This window comes from Lepidochelys kempii, chromosome 11 (genome assembly GCF_965140265.1).
Source record: "Lepidochelys kempii isolate rLepKem1 chromosome 11, rLepKem1.hap2, whole genome shotgun sequence".
Classification (NCBI taxonomy): Eukaryota; Metazoa; Chordata; order Testudines; family Cheloniidae; genus Lepidochelys; species Lepidochelys kempii.
The window spans coordinates 20,547,725-20,569,577 of NC_133266.1; the positions used below are offsets into that span (position 1 = coordinate 20,547,725).

Sequence of the window (21,853 nt, forward strand, 5' to 3'; positions counted from 1 at the left end):
CAAACAGGTTTGGTGCTGCCTTCAAAAGGCCTGACAAAATAAACAGAAATGTGCCTAGACTCTGCATTGTGGCTAACCGTGTAAAGCAGCAGAAACTGATACAAATATTGAGTCTTGATAGTCTTTCCCAGTGAAGAACCTGCCTTTGGTGGTGGTGATGGGGGGAGGGATGAACTGGACTAGGTATGAGTCATTAACTAGTAAATAATTTAAAACATTAAAAAATGTGAACTAATATATGTGTTTGGGTCAGAGACAATTATACAACTGATGAGATGTAACTGGGCCAGAAAGATTGCAAGACATAATTATACACTGCCAATGGAAAAGGAGAGAAGGAGTGACACTTTACTTATATCCCCAAATGTTTACTGCCTTTCCATTGTGATGTTAGCAACATGCATGAATCCAAGGGACACATTTAAAATAACCAATGTTCTTCCCCTCGGGCCACACTGTTCAGTCTCTTTGCACATGGAAACTTTGCTGGCTTGCGGGTTTGCACAGTGCTGCAGCATTTGGGTTACAAATATAGTAAGGGGTTATTTTAAAAGTATTCATGTTGGCATTTTGAAAATGTGAAGATTTTCCTACCTTTTAAAATAGCATCCATTCAAGTAAATTAAGGCCTAATTCTCTCTCCTCTATTCAGGACTTGTCCACATGGTGGGATAATTCACCCTCCGAGGGTATGATTTCTAAAGCACACTCATGTGTTTATATTGTAATTGCATGTAGACCCTGCCTGTGCGCATACAATAAAGCTGTTTCAAACAGTATTCTGTTAAAGTGCACTAAAGAACCTCTAGTGTGTACCAGAAGTGTCTGCATCGATCAATTAACATGCAACATATTAGTGCTCTTTAGAAATCACACTTCTGTAGGGTGCATTACTCTACCATATACGCAAGCCCTTAAATTGAGTCAAGTAGTCCCACTGAAAACAATTGTTCTACACATGGAATAAGGGACTACTCAATGAGAGTAAGGGAGGCAGAATTAAATCCTAAGTGTTTTATTATCACGTTATTCAAGTCACATAAATATCATGGAGGATATAAGAGAGACAAGGCAGGTGAGGTAATATCTTTGATTGGACCAACTTCTGTAGGTGAGAGAGATGAATTTACACAGACCTGAAGAAAAGCTCTGTGTGGCTCAGAAGCTTTTCTCTCTCCCCAACAGAAGTTGGTCCAATCAAAGATATTACCTTACCCTCCTGTGTCTCTAATATCCTGGGATTGACACGGTTACAACTGCACTGCATATATGGAAAATATATGCAGTTTATAAGGATGGCTGTCATAGTGTTTTAATGAAAGAAGCACTTACGAGTCTGACACAGCATTCCTATCCATCCTTCAGAGTATGCACAGATACTGGGGCCTACACATTCTCCACCATTCAGACACTTCTGCCGACAAACAGCTGAAAAAACCAACATGAAAAGTGGGCAAATGAGAAGATCCATGAGTGTACTCATGTGCATGAGCTGTTTTAGAGGGTAACATGCTGGCAATTGCTTCACATAGTTATTTTCAAAATGGTGGAATCTCAAAGAATTTAATGAATCTTCTTCACAAGATACCATAATTAGCATTTTGAATTTCTGTGATATTACCTCCCCTCCCCAGAAAGAGTTCTCTCAAAATGAGTGGCTGCTGGTAACATCAAGAACTAGGTCAAGTACACTGGCACCAACAAATTAAGGTACTCTTTTCTGTATGATATATGATACACCCATATCAGATGTTCCAAATAAATAGGGTGTGATGTTCATTTACATCACAACACAGTTTAAGTGATTGTCAAGGTTCCTCCCCCACTCTGAACTCTAGGGTACAGATGTGGGGACCTGCATGAAAAACCTCCTAAGCTTATCTTTACCAGCTTAGGTCAAAACTTCCCCAAGGTACAAAATATTCCCCCCGTTGTCCTTGGACTGGCCGCTACCACCACCAAACTAATACTGGTTACTGGGGAAGAGCTGTTTGGACGCGTCCTTCCCCCAAAAATACTTCCCAAAACCTTGCACCCCCACTTCCTGGACAAGGTTTGGTAAAAAGCCTCACCAATTTGCCTAGGTGACTACAGACCCAGACCCTTGGATCTTAAGAACAATGAACAATCCTCCCAACACTTGCACCCCCCCTTTCCTGGGAAATGTTGGATAAAAAGCCTCACCAATTTGCATAGGTGACCACAGACCCAAACCCTTGGATCTGAGAACAATGAAAAAGCATTCAGTGTTTTACAAGAAGACGTTTAATAAAAAAATAGAAGTAAATAGAAATAAAGAAATCCCCCCCTGTAAAATCAGGATGGTAGATATCTTACAGGGTAATTAGATTCAAAAACATAGAGAACCCCTCTAGGCAAAACCTTAAGTTACAAAAAAGATACATAGACAGAAATAGTTATTCTATTCAGCACAATTCTTTTCTCAGCCATTTAAAGAAATCATAATCTAACACATACCTAGCTAGATTACTTACTAAAAGTTCTAAGACTCCATTCCTGTTCTGTCCCTGGCCAGAGCAGCATATAGACAGACACAGACCCTTTGTTTCTCTCCCTCCTCCCAGCTTTTGAAAGTATCTTGTCTCCTCATTGGTCATTTTGGTCAGGTGCCAGCGAGGTTACCTTTAGCTTCTTAACCCTTTACAGGTGAGAGGAGCTTTCCCCTGGCCAGGAGGGATTTCAAAGGGGTTTACCCTTCCCTTTATATTTATGACAGTGATGTTTGTCACTGGGATTATTTTATATGTATGTGTATACATAGTATATATAATACATTATGATTCTGTGTGTATATGTACTGTATATGTAAATATACACTGAGGAAAAATGATCAATATTATACTTTAGGAACAGCACTGAAATTAACATTGTGCTGATTCCCAAGCCTTATTCATCACCAGTACTCCTAGGGTGAAAAAGGCAATACATTAATCCATCTCCCACACAGTGTCATCTTGTTCTTAAATTTATTCAGCTTATCCGCCAACATCATGGTAATGAATAACTATGTAAGAAAAAATATTCCCTGAAACATTTTAAGATAAGGTGATTTTTTTAATTGCATTTTTATGTAAACTGCAGTGAGATGTGGTAGGCTTAGTGTAAGAATACATCAGTCTCAGAATTATGCACTGCAATGCATCTGATGACCTTGAAAGTATATCAGTTTGGAAGGCTTTACTACAGGCTTTAAATAGTCCTGTATTTTGAAATATATGACATTTCTCTGTAAAATATAACAAAATATGTGTAGTTGGTATGACCTAAAATCAATACTTCAAGTTTAATACCATAAAAATGAGTTTCCATAAAAATATGCATAACAGACAGCTGCATGAGATAGAACCCCTTGGTTCCCCCACCTTTCTTTTTTGTAAACATCAAATGTTTATATCATTTTGTACATAAAACTGTACATACAACTGTTTTTCTTTGTAAAATGCCGAAGTAGCAAAACAAGGTCTATTCACTATATTCTTTTCTAATATTAAAAATGATTACAAGTCATTCTGACTGGCCTATGTACAACACAATATTGTGTTTGCTGGGAGGCAGAGATACTTACGTTTATTACACCGCTTGCCCCTCCAACCAGATGGGCAGTCACAGACATCTGGGCTTATACATTTCCCTCCATTCATGCACATGGGATCACAGATACCTGCAGTTACATATTAAATGAGGAGCATGGTTGATGGTACGTATTCAGGCAGACTTTACTTCAGGATGTATTTACATCATTTTGTAAGGTTAAGTTGTTGTAATTAAAAACAAAAAGGTAATTTGGATGTGAAAGTTTTAAACTCTGGGGCTTGCTATCTTCGATAAATCCTTGTGAAATTTGCTGAGCTCCGTTGTGCAAAAAACCTTTCAGTGAGCCTTCAGTAAGAACTGCCTCAGCGGAGAAATGAGAGAGGCATTAATTACAATGATTCTTGAAAAAGCAAACAAGAAATCTTCTGTGGCAGCTGCAGACAGACCAGTACCACTTATTACTGTTGATTGCCAAATTCTTGTGAAAGCTTTCACCTCTTGATTGAAAAACATGTTCTCAGACATTCATCAGTTCAGAAAGGACTTGAAGAGAATAGATTAACTTCAGACAATTTCAGGAAAACTTTTTAGTATTTTATCAATCAAGGCTAAAGACAAGATGTTTCCCATCTGTTTTGAAATATGGCAAAATTGTTGCACGACAAGTTCAAATATTTAGTTTTTCACTAAATTTATGCATGTGATAAAGACACATCTTTATCTTGCTGCCAATCAGGATAAACTGTATAATTCTGACACTTTTTTAAAAACTGTGGAGTTTTCCAACTACTAGAATCATTTCAGCTGAATTCTATAACCTCTAAGTCACATGGCATTTCAACCTGCTGCTACTACACAGAATTTTGCAAATGCTGTGTTTGATTTAGATATTAATGCTGTGATCATATGCTGACCATTGTATAACAACACACTTTGAGACCTTGTGCAAATGATACATTCCATTTTGTGGTACAGCAAGTGCTTTGGCATGTCCTGTACAATGGTCTTGCCATCGAATGGGTTACAAATAAACCACTCAAATGGCTACAAAGAACAGGAATCTTTACTGTCTCTGGTCGAGGATAAAGTCATGCAAAAACTCTCCAAGCAAGAATATTGCAACTGTTTACAAGAAATTAGTGTCCAAAACGCCAGTAATTCATCGTGCAATAGAAGGATAACATCCTCTCAGGCCTGCCTCTGGTATTTTCTGATCGTTTGGGAAGCTAATGCTACCTATGTCTCTGGGACCCTAAACCGGGCACACTGCTTCAATAACTCTTCCTACCTGATCACTCGGTCCATTTCTTACACTTGTTTGCAGATGCAGCCATACTAGCAGTCTTCTCTTTGTGCTTCTGCACTGATCTCAGTTGTCTCCTAGTCTTTGATATTACTCTGTGCTAAGGGTCTTTCAGCACAGGGATCTGCTCTCAGATAAGCTGATTTTTACTCTGCTGGTGAGGTAAGATTCAAAGTGGTAGGGACTTCCAGGGACCAAGCCCTTAAACTGTCCCTCTTCTTTTTCCTTTTCCCTCCACCCTCTCTGTCTTGTACTACAGTCATTGTCCCTGGTCATTTCGAGAGGGAGGGGTATGCCACGGGGTAAGGCTAACAATGAGTCAGCACTCCTGGTAAAGTAACAGGTGTTGTAACTGCTAGTCATAACCAGAATGAGTTCAGGATGCAATGACAACAAAAACTTAATTCCTTTGGTGTATGTGTGTTTTGTTTGTTTCATGTCTCTCCTGTAGCAGACTTGTAACCTAAGTTCTTGTACTGTATTATAATTTAATTATAAAATATTTTAGAGGTTTAGAATTTAGTAGAGAGGACCTCAAAATCTGACTCTGGGTTTCACCCCCCACCCTAATTTGGTGGCGTTTAGCTTGCTACAAAGAGAGAGTCACACAGCAAAATCTGTATTTTTGATTCCAGGACACTAAACTTTTCCCCCAAAGTTTACAGCAATGAGATCGAGGGTTTGGTTTGGGGCCATCTATAAAAGTTAGATCATCTGTACTCATGTGACCCTAAGAGCATCCCTATGCCAGAAGGCAAGGGGCTCGCTGGTGTCCAGCAGTGAGTTTCAGCAGTGACTAGTCCAGTGTACCTATCTCTCTGGTGTCAGAATCTGAATCTAAAAGGTGTCATGCAAGGTACCCAATGCAAACCGGTAGTATGTTGGTCATTAATATTATTGTGTGGTGCATTTACGGGGGATGTATGGAAAAGTACAAATATGTACAGAAAACTGTTCTTAAAATGTGTGTCAGGCAGGGCATAAATTGCCCCTCCCTAGACAAAGGACTGTGGTCCTGCCTGCTCTCCTATGTAAATCAAACCAGAGTGGCCAAAGACAATGGGTATTGGAGATTGCAGGAAGATCATCTGCATTGTAAAAATCACCAGTAGGAGAGGAATGAGCATGGAATTTACATCGGGCAGCCTGGCATCTACACCCAGCAAGGGAAAGGTACTTTATCTGGGGACATGGCTCAGAGGAAAACATTTCAAAGGTTTACTGGACTATGAAGAAGGGGCCAGGTAAGCCTGTGAATTATGCTTCACCTAAGGAGTCTAAGAAACCAAGTGTTTTGAGCTCGGTGTCTTGGGTCCTGGCTAAAGGTCTTACCAGTAAGGCTGGAAGAAAGACTATGGTGAGAAAAACTGCTTTGAACAAAAGACTCTAGTTTGTTAAGACGAGTTTTATTCTTAGAAGGATATTTTTACTTCTGTTTGTTTGTAACCATTTCTATCCTTATTTCTTATTCTTGGTATCACTTAAACCTATGTCCTTTTGTTAATAAACTTGTTTTACTTTTACCATAAACTAACTCAGGGCTTTGACTGAAGTGGAGGGTTTGTCAACCCCAGTTATGTTCATAAGTTGCTGCGTATTGTCTCTTTAAAGGAGCAGAGAACTTGATAAGGTATTGTGGGTTTTACAGTAAGAGGGGCTGAGTGAAGCAAAGAAGGATGTCACTGATGAACTGGTGTTCACTGATTGTTACTTGCTAGGCATGGTTTGGACTGGCAGAGTCTTGAAGAGTTTGCTGGCAAGGCAGACAAGATGGAGTGTTACTGAGGCTGAGAGGATCACAGTGGATCACATATTCTGGGAACCCCAGCAGACAGTCACACCTTGCAATTTCTAGATATCACAGGCCCTTGAAAACATCCCCCCCCACTTTACCCCCCTGCAAAAGCCACGAAAGAGGGTGGTAACAAAAGCGTTGTAGAAAGCATTTAAGCAGGGCTTTGTCAAAAGCGAATGCTCCATGATTCAATTTACTAACTACTTTTTCTTCTCACCATATACCAAGAATCACACTTTAGCAGGTAGTTTCTAGGGTAGGTTACTTGTCTTAGATGCTATGTGTCCATGTTTTATTCCAATATATACCTCCTTTGGGTTTCTTAAAAATTAATTGATAACTATTTCCTTACTTTGCAATGAGAATACAACAATAAGCTCTCAGGTTGGGTTTTTTTCCTCCTGCCAGACCTTCCACTCCATACGTAGACAACAGCTGGAATCCAAGGGAGTTCAGGTGTAAATTAGGTCAGTGGGAGTTCAATTTGAGTAAAGGCTGAAGGTTCAGGGCCAAACATATTCTGAAGGGCTAGAGCCCTTCTAACTTTATGTTCATGTGTGCTTGTGCTCTCTCTCTCTCTCTCTCTCTCTCTCTCTCTCTCTCTCTCTCTCTCATTGATAGCAATCTCACAAGGAATCTGTATGTAAATGAAGATAACTTTCTTTCCTTTTCCCCCTTCCACTGACACTTCTGCCTCACTTTCCCTTCCCTTAACTTTCTTAACTAGAATTCCATTTTCATGCCCATTAGGCAGAATTCTACATTTATTAATTTTAACTAGTTTTGATCTTTCTTAGTCCCACCCCACGGCCTCTGTGGAAGAGCGCCAATTTCAAAATATGATGCACTGGAGAGGTTCATCATGGATCTATAACCTATCCTGAAGGACAATCCCTCACTCTCACAGATCTTGGGAGACAATCCCTCACTCTCACAGATCTTGGGAGACTACAGATAGTCCCCCAACCTGAAGCAAATACTCGCCAGTAACCACACACCACACAACAAAAACACTAACCCAGAAACCTATCCTTGCAACAAAGCCCTTTGCCAACTCTGTCCACATATCTATTCAGGGGACACCATCATAGGACCTAATCACATCAGCCACACTATCAGAGGCTCGTTCACCTGCACATCTACCAATGTGATATATGCCATCATGTGCCAGCAATGCCCCTCTGCCATGTACCTTAGCCAAACCAGACAGTCTCTATGTAAAAGAATAAATGGACACAAATCAGACATCAAGAATTATAACATTCAAAAACAAGTTGGAGAACACTTCAATCTCCCTGGTCACTCGATTACAGACCTAAAAGTTGCAATATTACAACAAAAAACTTCAAAAACAGACTCCAGTGAGAGACTGCTGAATAGGCTTGAATAAAGACTGGGAGTGATTACACAAAGTAAAACTATTTCCCCGTGCTAATTCCCCCCCCCCACACACACACATTGTTACTCTCACCTTCTTGTCAACTGTTGGAAATGGGCCATCCTGATTATCACTACAAAAGGTTTTTTTCTCCTGCTGATAATAGCTCACCTTAATTGATCACTCTCATTATAGTGGGTTTGGCAACACCCATTTCTTCATGTTCTCTGTGTGTGTGTATATATCTTCCTACTGTATTTTCCACTGCATGCATCTCATGAAGTGGGTTTTAGACCACGAAAGCTCATGCTCAAATAAATGTGTTAGTCTCTAAGGTGCCACAAGTACTCTTCGTTCTTTTTGCTGATTCAGACTAACATGGCTACTGCTCTAAATCCTATAACGAATCTGATATGAGACAGCTTGCTGGCAACGCAGGGCACTGTTATCAGAACTAAAAACCCACTGCCATGTTCTTTACTTTATGGAAAGTTAGGTTTACTAAGGTTAAGATAAACTAGGATGACCAGATTGCAACTGTGAAAAATCAGGACAGGGGGTGGGGTGTAACAGGTGCCTATATAAGAAAAAGCCCCAAATATTGGGACTGTCCCTATAAAATCGGGACATCTGGTCACCTAAGATAAACCCTTTTTTGGAGCTGATGATTCAGGTTTGGAAAAAGGGATGATCTCATGCAACATCTCAGGTGAAGAGTGATTTTAGTGGAGCAAGAAACATAAATGTAGGAATTAAAATAATAGACATCGACAATGCTCACACCGTCACACTGATGTATACAATTCTTTCTCCTGTGTAGTCATAGGTCGCCAGAACAAGCAAGATGATACATAGGAACTCTGTTCCCTGTAACAGCTATTCCTCTCCTGCAGCATTAGTGCCCGCTGACCGTATATACTTACCAACAACAACTTCCACTATACCTTTTTAAATCTCAACCTCAAAAGCAGCTCCCTTAAAATGTAACACTACCAAGCAAAGCCAAAGGAGCCCTGAGGCAATGTTAAGCACAGGGCATGCTTTCCTACAGCTGCAGATGATATAAGTAACCCAGAATATCTCTCTGTTCAAACAGTCACATTATTAGTCAGTGATAACTAATAATTCCTGATCAATTTGAAGCTAGTAATAAAAACCAATTGTTGCCCTTAGAATCTGAAGGAGCAAACAGAAAACTCTTCATGCTGAACCTAACACAGCAGGCTGAGAACTTCTGATTCATTCACCCCATTATACCTTGTATCCCCTTCATTGTTTATATCCCCTTCTGATGGATTACAGTATTGCTCAAACAGCCCAGACTTTAAAGCTACCCTAGGAAACTAGAGTTTAGTTATGACAGAGACAATATTAAATCAGTTGCCTGAAATCTTGACAGTGACAAACCCTTTAAATGTAGGATGTTTTCGGAGCACACTGCAGCAACTGAAGGACTGTGCACTAGCTTTTCCTGAAAATGATCATGCAGAGCCTATTTAGCTCTAGTACAATAATCACTGTCATCACCCATCCCGAATCAAGCTGGTGATAAGGAGACAGAGGCCTGCACAGCTGCGCTGACTGGGAGATATGCTTTTCAAGACAGCTTTGGGTTTCTTTGCCCTGCAGAGGCTGAGAAAATTGGCCTGAATGATACATTCTAGATGGAAGGCAGAAAGTAATCCCAAGCAATAACATCTATTCTGGCAGGCCAAGTAAATGTGTCAGGATATAGCTTACAGGTGATGCTTACAGAAGAATGAATGTAAGTGGGAAGGGGGAGGACAACACTCATTCTGAGATGCACACTTAAAATAATTCCTTTAAATCAAAGTCATAAATCTGCTTTTTTTAAAAAAAAACAACCCGCCCCCCCATGATTTATGAATCTGCAAACAGTGACAGTTCCTTAAAACTATCAATTTGGTTTTCAGGTGGCTTTTTAGGAAATCCTAGTACAGTTTTATCTTTCTTGTTACTTTTCTATTGTTTTGGAGAGCAGGGGGTTTGACTGGTCAAAGTGTAGCCTCTTGCACATGCACATGATTTTAATGTTTCTCCATTTCTGCTTAGTTTTTATCTTGATTTGCGACAGCATTCACAAAAACAAGGAGTGAGAACAGGAGAGGCATGACAGTAAGACTACGTCGTGTGGGACAGCTTCAAAAATAACTCTGATGTCACAGACTAGTCTTGTCAAGAAATGCAGATGGAAGCAAAGAACTCAAGTGTGTGGGGGGGTCGGGGGGAAATGAAACCAACATATTTGAATGTGGTGGGGATCAGTGTTAAAACTGGAACTTTGAGTTCTTTGGGTACGAGTATCACATGTATTGTCTGTTACTAGAAAAACTGGAGAGAGTGTCTATTCTGGTAACAAGAATATCTTAGTGATGCTGCTTGAATTTCACAGAAATAGCACTGTCCTTTTCCCTATGAGAGGAACTGAAGGGCCAAATCTCTGGTTGGGGTAAGTTGGCATGGCTCCATTGACCAGCTGGGGATCTGGCTCAAAGTCTCACTAGATGTGATATGTGTCTCAGGTAAGCTGCCCAAATGAAGCATTTTTCTGATTGCAGTGCGGAAAGCCTTGACTGGATGCTTCCATACTCCAAATACAGCCTTGAGCTGGCTGCATGCCATTTTCGCCTTTGAATCTGCCAAAATTAGTGTGCTTTGGCCATTGTGTCATTATTTTGGATTTACTGTCCTGACACTAACTGAAGTCCAGTTCCGGTAAAAGTTTTCATTCTGCCCTTCAGTGGGTATACCAATTGATGCTCAGCAGATCACTAGGTAGACAGATGTAACAATATATCTGCCTCTATGAAGGTCCCAATGCATACAGCTCTCCAAGAACATGTTATGGATTTGGGACACTGAGGACTTTTGTCCTTTTATTCCTCTGAAGGGTAGCATAGCTCTAGTTTTGCACGAGTCTTAAGCTTTAGATGTATGTGTTGCTGAGCTTTTTTATGCACATTGATTTGGCTTTGTAAACAAGATAACTAATTTTATGCCTAAATAACGTAAAACAACAAATTCAGTTCTACCTTGGGATGGGCGGGCCACAATATGTATGTAAAACCACACACATCTTGCTAAGAACACTTTTTTTGTGTCCTAAAGATTTCCTTTTACGGATCCAACATGGTCATCCCGTTCAGATGAGCATCCAAACTTTTGGATGCTTATCCAAATCAAACCCTTGTGAGGACTATGCATCGCTAGCTCTAGCCTTGCATGTCTTCCTGACAGAGCTGCTAACCACTTTCTCAATAAATTATCTTTCCATATGGTAAAAATAATCTTGTGGAAAGCTCTAAGGGATGCACTCCAGGAGAACAAATTGCTACAAGACACAGAAGCAGCTGCAAATGTAATTGGGATGGGTGTGGTGACAGTTGTTTGCATCCATAATATTCTCATCCTTCTACACCGCTGTGGTGATGTGAGTTACCTAGCTGGTGCTAGCGTCAGACTGATGTGTGCCTATATAAATATGATTATTTGAAATACAAGCATTATGGATTAGAAAAACATAAAGTAAATGAACAGCTGTATGACCCTGGAGCTTTCCTTTAGTTGTATTATGCCTTTAGTTCTGGAACATATCCAAATATATTTACTGATAATTTTAGAGCTATTGAACTCAGAGACCATCCCTACTTACAGTACTAGGCTATTAAAAATGGGAAAGATAATGAGATACTGAATGACCAAGGTGATGCAATGGACCAGGAAGAGAAATGAGCATTCATGTCAGTATGTAATATATTGAAAGTCTGTTGCATATTCATCAACGTTGTCAGATGAGTAATTGTAGTTTGTTACCTGGCAAGGTTGACCGTGCTCTGTCTCTAGCAGTCTCCTTCTCAGGCAGATAAGTTGATTTCCAGGTAGCTTACTGTGTGCACAGCTCTTGAATAAGAACTTACACCTAGGTCTTGTCTGCTCTTCTTGGATATTAATGATCTCATGGTCATTTTAATAGGGGTAGGGGATTTTCCCCTAACATTCCATGTCCCTTATTCTTTAGTGTTCTAATTGTCTGCTTACCAGCTGGCAGTTTCCCTCGAGGTATTTTCATTTCAGTGGTAATGGGCTGCCTATATGTATGTAGTTTATGTTGTGTTACGCAGTCCTTCAGAACGAAAGGCATTATACACATAGTGTGTGTACGTGCAGGTGCATGTGTGTAAATTATACATCTATTGATTTTAAATAGATTATTCCACTAGGAGCTGCCAACGATAAAGGTTATGGCCAAAAAATCATACTTATACTGTTGCAAATTGCATTGACTTCAGTTGCATTGCATCACTATATCTTAAGTAGAATACAGTAATACTTATTCTGTCTGTGCAGCCTTTTAATGCATAATATGTGGAATATCAAGGTGTATTCTCTGCATAGATTTTATTCCCATTTTTTTAGAAGTTTTGGGTTTGGAGAAATTTTCCCTTCATTGTAGACTTTATATTTCATTAAGTCATTGAGGCATTGTGGAAATGTGTATATAATTTGTTTTGCTCAGCAGCTTTCTTGTCATGCATGAATAAGAGGTGACAGAAGATTCTCTTATACATTTATGTTTTCCTCTGTTGATTGGTTTTGCAGCGTCTGTGCGTACATTATGACCAGTCAGTTAGACATGTTTTCATTGCTGTGAGTGGGCTAAGCCTTTGTTGATGCTTGCTGCAACTCAATTTATCTTCTTCTGTGCAAAGAAAAAGAAAATACAGGCAATCTTGACCTCTGGTAGGCTTACAGCATGAGTATAAGAACTATTATTGTCTTTAATATGTTTTCTCTGTTATGCTTTCACTTTAAGAATAAATGTGCTCGGTTAGAAAGAGCTGTGTGGTAACTGGTGACAGCTGGCAATTAAAGCTGATCATAGCCTTCAAAAAGTAAGCAGAGTGCAGACACTGTCTTGTTTAGGCAATTGGGTTTGCTGGTTTTATTTGCAAACATTGGATCAAATTCTAGAGTCCTTTCTCAAGTAAAATTCACAAAGAAGCCAGTAGATGTTTTGCCCATGAAATGAGTAAACACTGAGTAAGGACTTTTGGCCCACTCTTCAGTACATACTTTAACTCCTACCCAGATGGATTCTTGCACACGTTGATATATACAGATTAAGGGACAACTTCCTCCCATAGATGCTCAGAATTCCTATTAAAGTCAATGTAAACAACCACATCTGTACATCTGAGAAGAGAATGTCGTCTTTTAAAAAGGGCTTTGCCACGCACCGTGAATAAGGGGCAGCACTTAGTATTGCTGCCCCAGGAGCAGACAGGAACAAGATTGTGAGCCTCAGATGCAATCTTGTCCCTGTTTTCTTCTTTGCTCCGGGGAATCCTATATCTGGCTCCCCTCCACGCATCAGTGGCAATGATTGTTCCCCTCCCTCCTGTGTGGGAAGGGAGACTAGCAGCACTGCAGAGATTGTTCTCCCTCTTGTGCTATGCCCCATGATATGAATATCTGGGAAAAAGGAGTAAGGTGGTACCGTATGCTAATTTACTCTCCTGCATGGGCATGTAGGAGGAGTCACAACTGAGACCTCCATTTCCTTTTCCTCTGTCCCAGTGATACAGTGTTCAATCGGTTGTGCCTAATGAATGGAGATATTCCTGACAATATATTACAAATTGTCAAAAAGATGACTTGGTGCAGGTATAATTTGGTAAACTACCTGCTTCTACAATCTAGAAGGCTCTAATTTACAGAAGCCCACATGGAAAGGATGGGATACAATAAATGAGTGATTTACACAATATTGCAGTGGTTAGCAAAAGGCTATTTCACAAACCCACATGTTCACATTTCCAAATTAGTTTGCCTCTAGCTCTCAGACTAGCAACATCCTCATGATATCCAGAGGGGAGGAAAGCAAAGTTGGAAGAATAAGACTGAGTTATATTGTATGCAGTGTTTTGAAAATAAATCCTGCCTGCAGGAACTATTAGAGTGAAGAAAAAGTTGTCTACAAAGATTGGGACCCAAATGTGCAAAACCTCAACTTCAGTGTGATGACTCATGTGATGTTATGGGTTTGCAGAGTTGAGCCCCAATTTTTCTACCAGACTTCATAGAAGAATTAGAAATGTGCAGAATTTTGGGGTGTCTCTATTTTTTAAAACCTGTCTGTCCAACTAGCTATCTAGATTTGACAAGTGGCAACATGATATACTGCTAAGAGAGATATTAGAGTTCGGGTTGCTAATTTGTTTGGAGTTCCCAGCGTAGGGGTGGAAGAATGTTGTGTTGTTCTCACATGAATTTCACTTGCTGATGAGCTCCAGAGGGAGCTGTGTCCAGATTTTTGATTCAGAAAGGAAAATGCCAGAGGTGAGTTAGAGGGTAGATTAAAAAGGATAAATGGAAATCTCTCTTTAAAGAAAAAATAGAGGATCAAGCCTTTTATTGGTTTTAATTAAGTTAGCATTATTTTTAAAGTAAGCTATACAAAACATAGGTAATAAATATCTGGAATTCTACAACATTTTCATTACTGTTAATTTCTGTAAGGTGTCAATATGAATAGTGTGTTTAAGCCCCCAGGAAGAAAGTGAAGTTCCAAGATTGTTTTTACATGGCACTTTCCTTAAAGGGAAATAGAACAAACCATGAGTTGCTTTTCTTTATTACTGAAGCAGCTGTAAGTGTGTTTGATGTAAAGCCGATCACGAAAGATATTTTATTTAAAGGAACTGCCAGTGTTTGCCTCTTTATACTGAGTAAGACTGATTGTACAGAATGGAATTCTCACCCAGTGGGAATACAAAGTTGCTACAGTTACTGATCCGTAACTGTACATTTTGTTGTCAGGTCTGACATTTCCTCACTCTGTTTGTGGGTGTCTGGTTTGCATAATCACTGTGCGGTTGTCAGTAAACACAGGTGCAAATCCTTGTATTCAGCTTTCAGCCAATGAGAACTGTGTGATTTACATAGCTGTTGTCTGCTTAGACGAAGAACAAACATACACTCACAACTTGAATGTCTTTCCTTTTAAAGTAAGGAAAAAAGAAAGAAAAGGTCGGAATGACGGAGGCATGGTGCATCCTCTCTGTCTAACAAAATGGTAGCTGTCAGGCAGACTCATTTAGGAATGCAAAGGTGTAGAACACTGGAAGTGAAATAATAAATTTGGTAACTATTCAAGCCATAAATAAACTTGTATTCAATTTGCAAATATGTCTACTCTGATTGGCTGCTATGTTCCCTCTCCTCTCATTCTCCCCTTTTACTGAAAATGTGAAGCTGCCAGCAATAAATAAGGCCACTTCCTTCTCAGTCCTTCACCTGAAATATTCACAAGAAAAGGAAAAATGCCCCAAAGCACCCAAACAGGGTGTGGAGGTGCCCAGAGGGAAAGTGTTCTCAACGCAACACTGTTTGGACTCATTTTCATCTTTGCCTCCAACCTTTCTTCTCTGCAGACCAGCAAGACCCTTGTTAACATCACAAGAATACTGACTTCCCCATCTTCTTTCAGTTATGAAGAGAGAGAGAGAGAGTGAGAAAGTGTGTGTGTGGGGAGCTTTACTGAGCACTAGAAAAGGGAAAGGCAGAAGAAAGCGGAAATGAAACAATTTAATTTACATTCCATCTCATTTAATTTGTTTTAGCATCTTTTTGCAGCTTTTTCTTATCTTACATTTACATTTTGACTGTTTAATTTAAAATTTCAGTGGATCTGGGTAATAATGGTACACTGGGTTAATAAACATCTTAGCTGCCAGCCTTAGAGTTTGTTCATTTGGGATATGGTGGTTATCTAATCAGCAGAGAACTCCTTCAAGTTGCCATTTAAATAATTTGATTTAGAACCCTACTGTATATTCATCTTGCTGGACACTGACATGTTTCAACTGATACAAATAATATTTCCTCCTAGAATATCCCAGGTAGTTACTCACTACACACAGACTAAGGGTAGGATATCCTTTTCAGACTAGTGTGACACTAGTTTAATTCTAATGGAACTATTCCTGATTTGCACCAGTGTAAGAGAAAGAATAAAGTCCTAGGAATAGATCTACTCTGAGAACTTGGGGGAAAACACTAATAGCCTGGAAGAGTTTAATGTAACTCTGTTAGTTTATATTAAGTCTGTAAGGCATAATTAAAAGGACCTGATAGCGTGACATCCAATGGATGGTTTTCTCTTAAAAATTCTGCTGATGTCATAATTCCGAATTTTGGTTGAACTGTTTTAGCACCAATCAATGTGTTCTCACACATTCCAAAAGAACTGATGGCATTTAAGCCAGCAAGCAGACAATTCTCTCACCTTGCACAATTGACTTGAAACTGACATGCATGTAGGTCTTGATAGTCTGCAATTGGGAATTGTTATATCGCTAACCCCTCAATTAACTTATTTTCTAGTAACTCATTACAGCCTTTCTGTTGCCATATAGTTATTCCTTTCCCTTCATTCTTTGTGTAAGGATATCCACTGGCTCTATGCAATTACTATAGCAAGTAATAAATCCTGAAAGAAATAAAAAATCCTCACCCAAGGCACAGATGGATTATATCCTCATCTCAGAGGCACACAGAAAAGCCTGCCAAAGCGTTAGAAAACCCTCCCCACCAAACATTTATCTCCGTGTTTGTAATGTGATCTTTCCCTTTTCTATTCAACCCCCCTCTATATTCTTAGTCCCACCTTCCCATACACCACCTCCAATTAAATAGCCACTTTGAGTCACTGAAATGACAGATTTCAGAGTAGCAGCCGTGTTAGTCTGTATTCGCAAAAAGAAAAGGGGCTCCCCACTGTATTTTCCACTGAATGCATCCGATGAAGTGAGCTGTAGCTCATGAAAGCTTATGCTCAAATAAATTTGTTAGTCTCTAAGGTGCCACAAGTACTCCTTTTCTTTTTGAAATGACAGAAGTTCTCCCAAGCAGATGATTCTTTGTTGGGGGAGGGGGCCAGGAGCTCACTGCTGCCATCCCATATTTGGCTGGAGTCTAAAAGTCCTTTGGTCAGGTGGCTGGGGGCTCACTTCTCCAGATACTCCTCCTGCTTTTGACAGTTAAGACATTCAGTCAGGGAACAGTAAGCATACCATGTGTCTTAGGTGACCAGTCAGATGGCTCAAATAGTTGAATACAAAGAATATGTGAACAACCCATAGGTCCATATGTATTTGTAACACCACTTTATTGAACTATTATAAATAACATATTTATAAAATGGTGTGCAGACCTGTCTAAATGGGGAAAAAAAAAACACACCAAATGTGAATCCCGTTAGCAATCAGTGACCATTCAGCAGCATGTAAGTATGGAAATAATTCCTTGTACTTATTTCTGTATTCCTCATAGACAATTAATGGTCCTTAATTCAATCTCAGAGGATATTAAACCAAATAAAACAGACAGTTAATTGCTGGTTACTGGAGTGGAATGGAGGAATGGATTTTATTTGGCTAAAACGGGACAAGAATATTTTGATAGTCACTGAAAATTTTGTTACGCTAGTTAGTGGCTAGCCAGGTAGGCAGCAAAACTTCGTACACTTCTTGAAAAGAGCTTAAGTGGAAAGAAACTATTGTGTGGGCTGGTAGCAGCTAGACAACTTAGGAAAAGGCTTCCCTAAAGCTGCAATCATTATCAACTGCTTTTCTGCTGATCTGTCTTGAGCAATGGTAGCGTACTTTAAGCTAGAAACAGCACTTTTCTAATGTACTCTGACCTCAAAAACAAGATGCCGAACATAAGATATCCCCCCACGCCAATCTTCCCTCCAGCTTGTTCCTGCCAGAATAGACTTTTCAATTGTATATTTTGCAGCCAGGCAGGAACTGTGCATCACGATTCTCTCAGCTGAAGGGAAGCAAAGCTGCAGTATGGGGACTGAGAGAGCTGTTGTTGCTGGAAGGAATTTTTCACTGGCTTTTTGTCCCTGTGTGTGTGAAAAATAACGTGCTCTAAAAATTTACAAGTTCTTCCTGCCAAAAGCAGTTGTTTTCACAGTTCTCATTTTGCCAATTTCAACCTGGTTAAGGGGAAAAAAATAAGTTTTCACCTACCTACCTTAAGCTCCTTGGATGACACATGCTGGAAAGTGCAGTAGAATCAGTAAAAATGCCAAAATAACAAATTACCCCTTAAGAATAAAAGCCTCAAACATGAATAGCTGTGTGGAGTTGAAGAGACATTTGAAAGTGATAGGAGCAAAAGGAAAAGCAAAAAGCATTATTAACCAACTATATTAATTAAGTTAGAAGGAATGGTGTTTTGACATTTTTAGGATCCCAATCAGCTGCTATGGCTTTAGCTTTAATTTTCTCTTGCAGTAAATTTAATGAAAAATAATTAAGTCATCTCAGAATACTGACTGTTCAACTCAATCTAACTGCATTTAAATTTAGAGATAGGACTCCAGCAAAACACTTACTCCTAATGTTTGCTTGACATGATGGTATTTTCATTAACCTATCGGTACTGAATGCAAGCAAAGCTTGGGAAATGGGATGCTCTGTCTTTTGTACATAGGCTACTGATATACGTGCCATGGTATAAAAATCGAAGATTAGAGCATTAATACAAGTTAAATGTTCTATTTAACATGCATGGGAGGGAAATACATCCCTAGACAAAAACACATATCTGAAGCAGAAGATGTTCAGAAAGAAAAAGGGAAATTATATAGCTTACTTTTCTGACACCTTCTTCCAGCATAACCCTCAGGATAGGTGCACACATTATTTCTCACACAGTGGCCACCATTCTTACAAGGAGGATAGCAAAGAGCTAACAAAGTGAAAGAGAAGAACTTTAGGTCAATTTAGCATCATGATTTCAACATTTTTAAAAATTCGATTGAAATCAAACCCTGTAAATGTGCCACTGTCCTTTGAAAAACAAGATAACTCAATGCAAGAGAGTTGTTTAACTCATTCCAGTGTTACTCTCCCAGTTAAGAGTGGCAATTCTGTTGGAAATGCAACCTCTGTAATCTCAATGGGAGTGGGGCATTCTCTGGTCACTGAACAAAGGTGTCAGGTTCCATTAAAGGTCCTGGCCTCCTTTGATTGGGGGCAGAGAAGGAAGCATCACTTGCGGTGGTAGCTGGAGGAGAGGCTAAGGTAAGCAATTGTCCATGGGTGCAACTGCGGGTGGGTATATGTGCCCTATCCCTTCAGATGGAGTCCTCTTTCATGCCTGGATCAGGGACAACCTCTCTGATGGGGGAGAGGATATATTTTTGGCTCTTGTTAAGGAGGGAATTGTTAGCTATCTGGGAATTTGATTGTGGGTGGCAGGAGGCAACCAAGGTAATTGGTGGCACCTTCTTGTGGCAGGTGTCTGGTGCTTGTTGCATAGGAGGTCTGGTTCCCTGGTAAACCAGGGTTGGAAGTGGATTGAGGGAAGGCATCCCCTAAAGAAACTGGAGAATAGGGTTGGAGGAGTGGGGTGCTGATAGCAGCCCTCAAATATTTGGAAACAAGTATGGAAGGAATTATAACCTGCACTGTTATGAATTACTGCTGGATAGTTCCCAGATGAGTTAAGTTAATAATGCAGCAGCCTAAATAAGCCCTTGAATCTTGTCTTTCTTCCTGTAAGTCTGGGAGAATGTACTGGGGGGGGGGCGGGGAGAGGGAGACAAGCTTTGCTGTAGCAGGATGCTACATACCTCCCCTATCCCTGCAAACTAGAACCAAACCACAAGCAGTTCCAATGCTCTCCAGTGTGAATTATTTGGGAAATCAATAGGTGCTAGAACCATAGTAATTTTATGGGTGCTCATCATTTTAACTCCCTAAGGCAGAGGCCATCCTTGAGGAGATGAGATTTTTGACCCTTTTAAGAACTTTAGCGTTCTTGAAAGATGCATTTTTGTGTAACCCTACAGAACTCTATATGTATCATGACAACTAATGGAAGCACACAAGCATATATCTTGGTGCGCTCAGGTCTTTGTCAAAGGAAGGAGATAAGAGAGAAGTTTTAACTATTGATCCACTAATTGCAGCATCAATGGCCTATGATCTCTGCCTATTAGCAAAAGTTGCACTCTGCTGCTGTCTGCAGAAAATGTTTGGCTATCTAGCAACTTTCAAAATGGAACAAAGTATTGATGTGCAGAAAAAAGGTTTTTGTTTGTTAAATGTCACAGAAATATTTGTACTTTTTGGTTTGAGACGCACCTTGCTCTAAACCAAACTCACTATAGAGTAAGATGATGATCCCTTTTTTTGAAAAACATAAATACTTGTCAGAGCAGAGCTATATTTTAAAGTTATTAATTAGATGTTAATTTTGTCATGACTTGCTCTAATTAATTTCAGATGAATTGTTTAGTTCTCAGCAATACATAAATATTTAGTCCAACATCAACTCCTTGAAAAAAAACCCGCAGATTTCCAATGTACTATAACAGGAAAATGGCATGGATGGAGTTGACAAAACAAATTCCTTTGTATAATACGTACTGCATAAAGTCAGATAATCATTTAAATAGACTTTATCACTTACCATATCCATTAAAGCCTGAATCTACTATCCATGTGATATATTGAACTTTCTTACCAGTTTGGCACTGAGGTCCATAGAAGCCATAAGGACAAGCACAGGTATTTGGGTGTACACAGATTCCACCATTTAGGCAAACAGGGCTACAGATAGCTGGATATAAATAGAAATTCAATCAAAATCAATTACTCTCATTCTTTTAGTTTTAAAATATTAGGAGTTGGGTTCTCTTTGCTTCTGCATAAATCTGAAAGATATCCTAGCACATTTCATTTGAACAGAAGTTTTCTCCAATGCTAGCAAAAAATGTCCCATTTGTCTAGCAGGTCTGCTGTGTAGTGTATTGGTTGTCCTAGCAGTGGCTGGATTTCAGTGATGCCTTAGCATAGCTTTAAAGCATTTGGGGATCCTGTGGATATACTTTAATAGTTTATTTCAGATGTCTATCGATGATTTGCGCAATTCATTTGCTTTGACTTTTGTATCTTGCCCAAGATTTTTAAAGTTTATACTTTTTCAAAGTATAGTGGCTGTTTAAAATAGCTTTCCCTCTCTATCTCTTTTGTCTTTCTTGTTTCATAAGAATTACATTATTGCAAGTGCAAATGAAGAAATTAAGGGTCACTGGGATATTTCAGATTAAATTAAATGCAGCTGTATAAGGCTGGGAAAATATGAAACTATAGTTTGGATGAGAGGCTACCATGGCTTATGAAACAATCACCTACAAAATCAAAATGTGCATTCTCCATCAGTAAAGGCATTTTCTTCTTTTACACTTACATGATCAGTACTAGCTCCTCATTTCTTTTTTTATATTAATTCCTTTAGTAATTCCCAGTATGATCAGCATTTTGGGCAAATCACATGGGTTTCAGATAGAGAAATGAATGCACGAGACACCAATGCTTTCTAAATGTTTACCTGTTTCACAAGAAGGACTGCTCCATCCAGTTTTGCATTTGCACTCATCTGGTGATACACATTTCCCACCATTACGACGATGTCTGTTGCATATCACTGCAAAATAAACAATTGATTTCAAGAGTAAATTTAAACATGAAAAGGATTAGGGTCAGATTCTGCTATCAGTAATACTGATACAAATCCAGCAGCAACTAAGAGTTACACTGGATTTATGCTGGTAAAACTGCGAGCAGAATTTGTCCCTTTGGGTTTTTTTTAATCCTTCACGTTTTTGACAAAATCTTGCATCCAAAATTCTTAACTTTTATGTATCTCAACTATTCTGCTGCAGAGCTAAAATTATTTTCCTGTCAAGGCAACCTGATATTTAAATCAGATGCAAGGA

The 21,853-nt window shown here is 39.4% G+C and overlaps 1 protein-coding gene across 1 annotated transcript in view; it reads right to left on the minus strand.

Moving 5' to 3' along the window:
* Positions 1–21,853, minus strand: part of LOC140895919 (von Willebrand factor D and EGF domain-containing protein-like) — a 282,268-nt gene that overhangs the window by 90,790 nt on the left and 169,625 nt on the right. Inside the window, 5 exon segments of the mRNA XM_073306827.1 lie at positions 1,333–1,428; positions 3,587–3,682; positions 18,721–18,816; positions 20,599–20,694; positions 21,466–21,561. Coding sequence (XP_073162928.1) covers positions 1,333–1,428; positions 3,587–3,682; positions 18,721–18,816; positions 20,599–20,694; positions 21,466–21,561 — 480 coding nt within the window.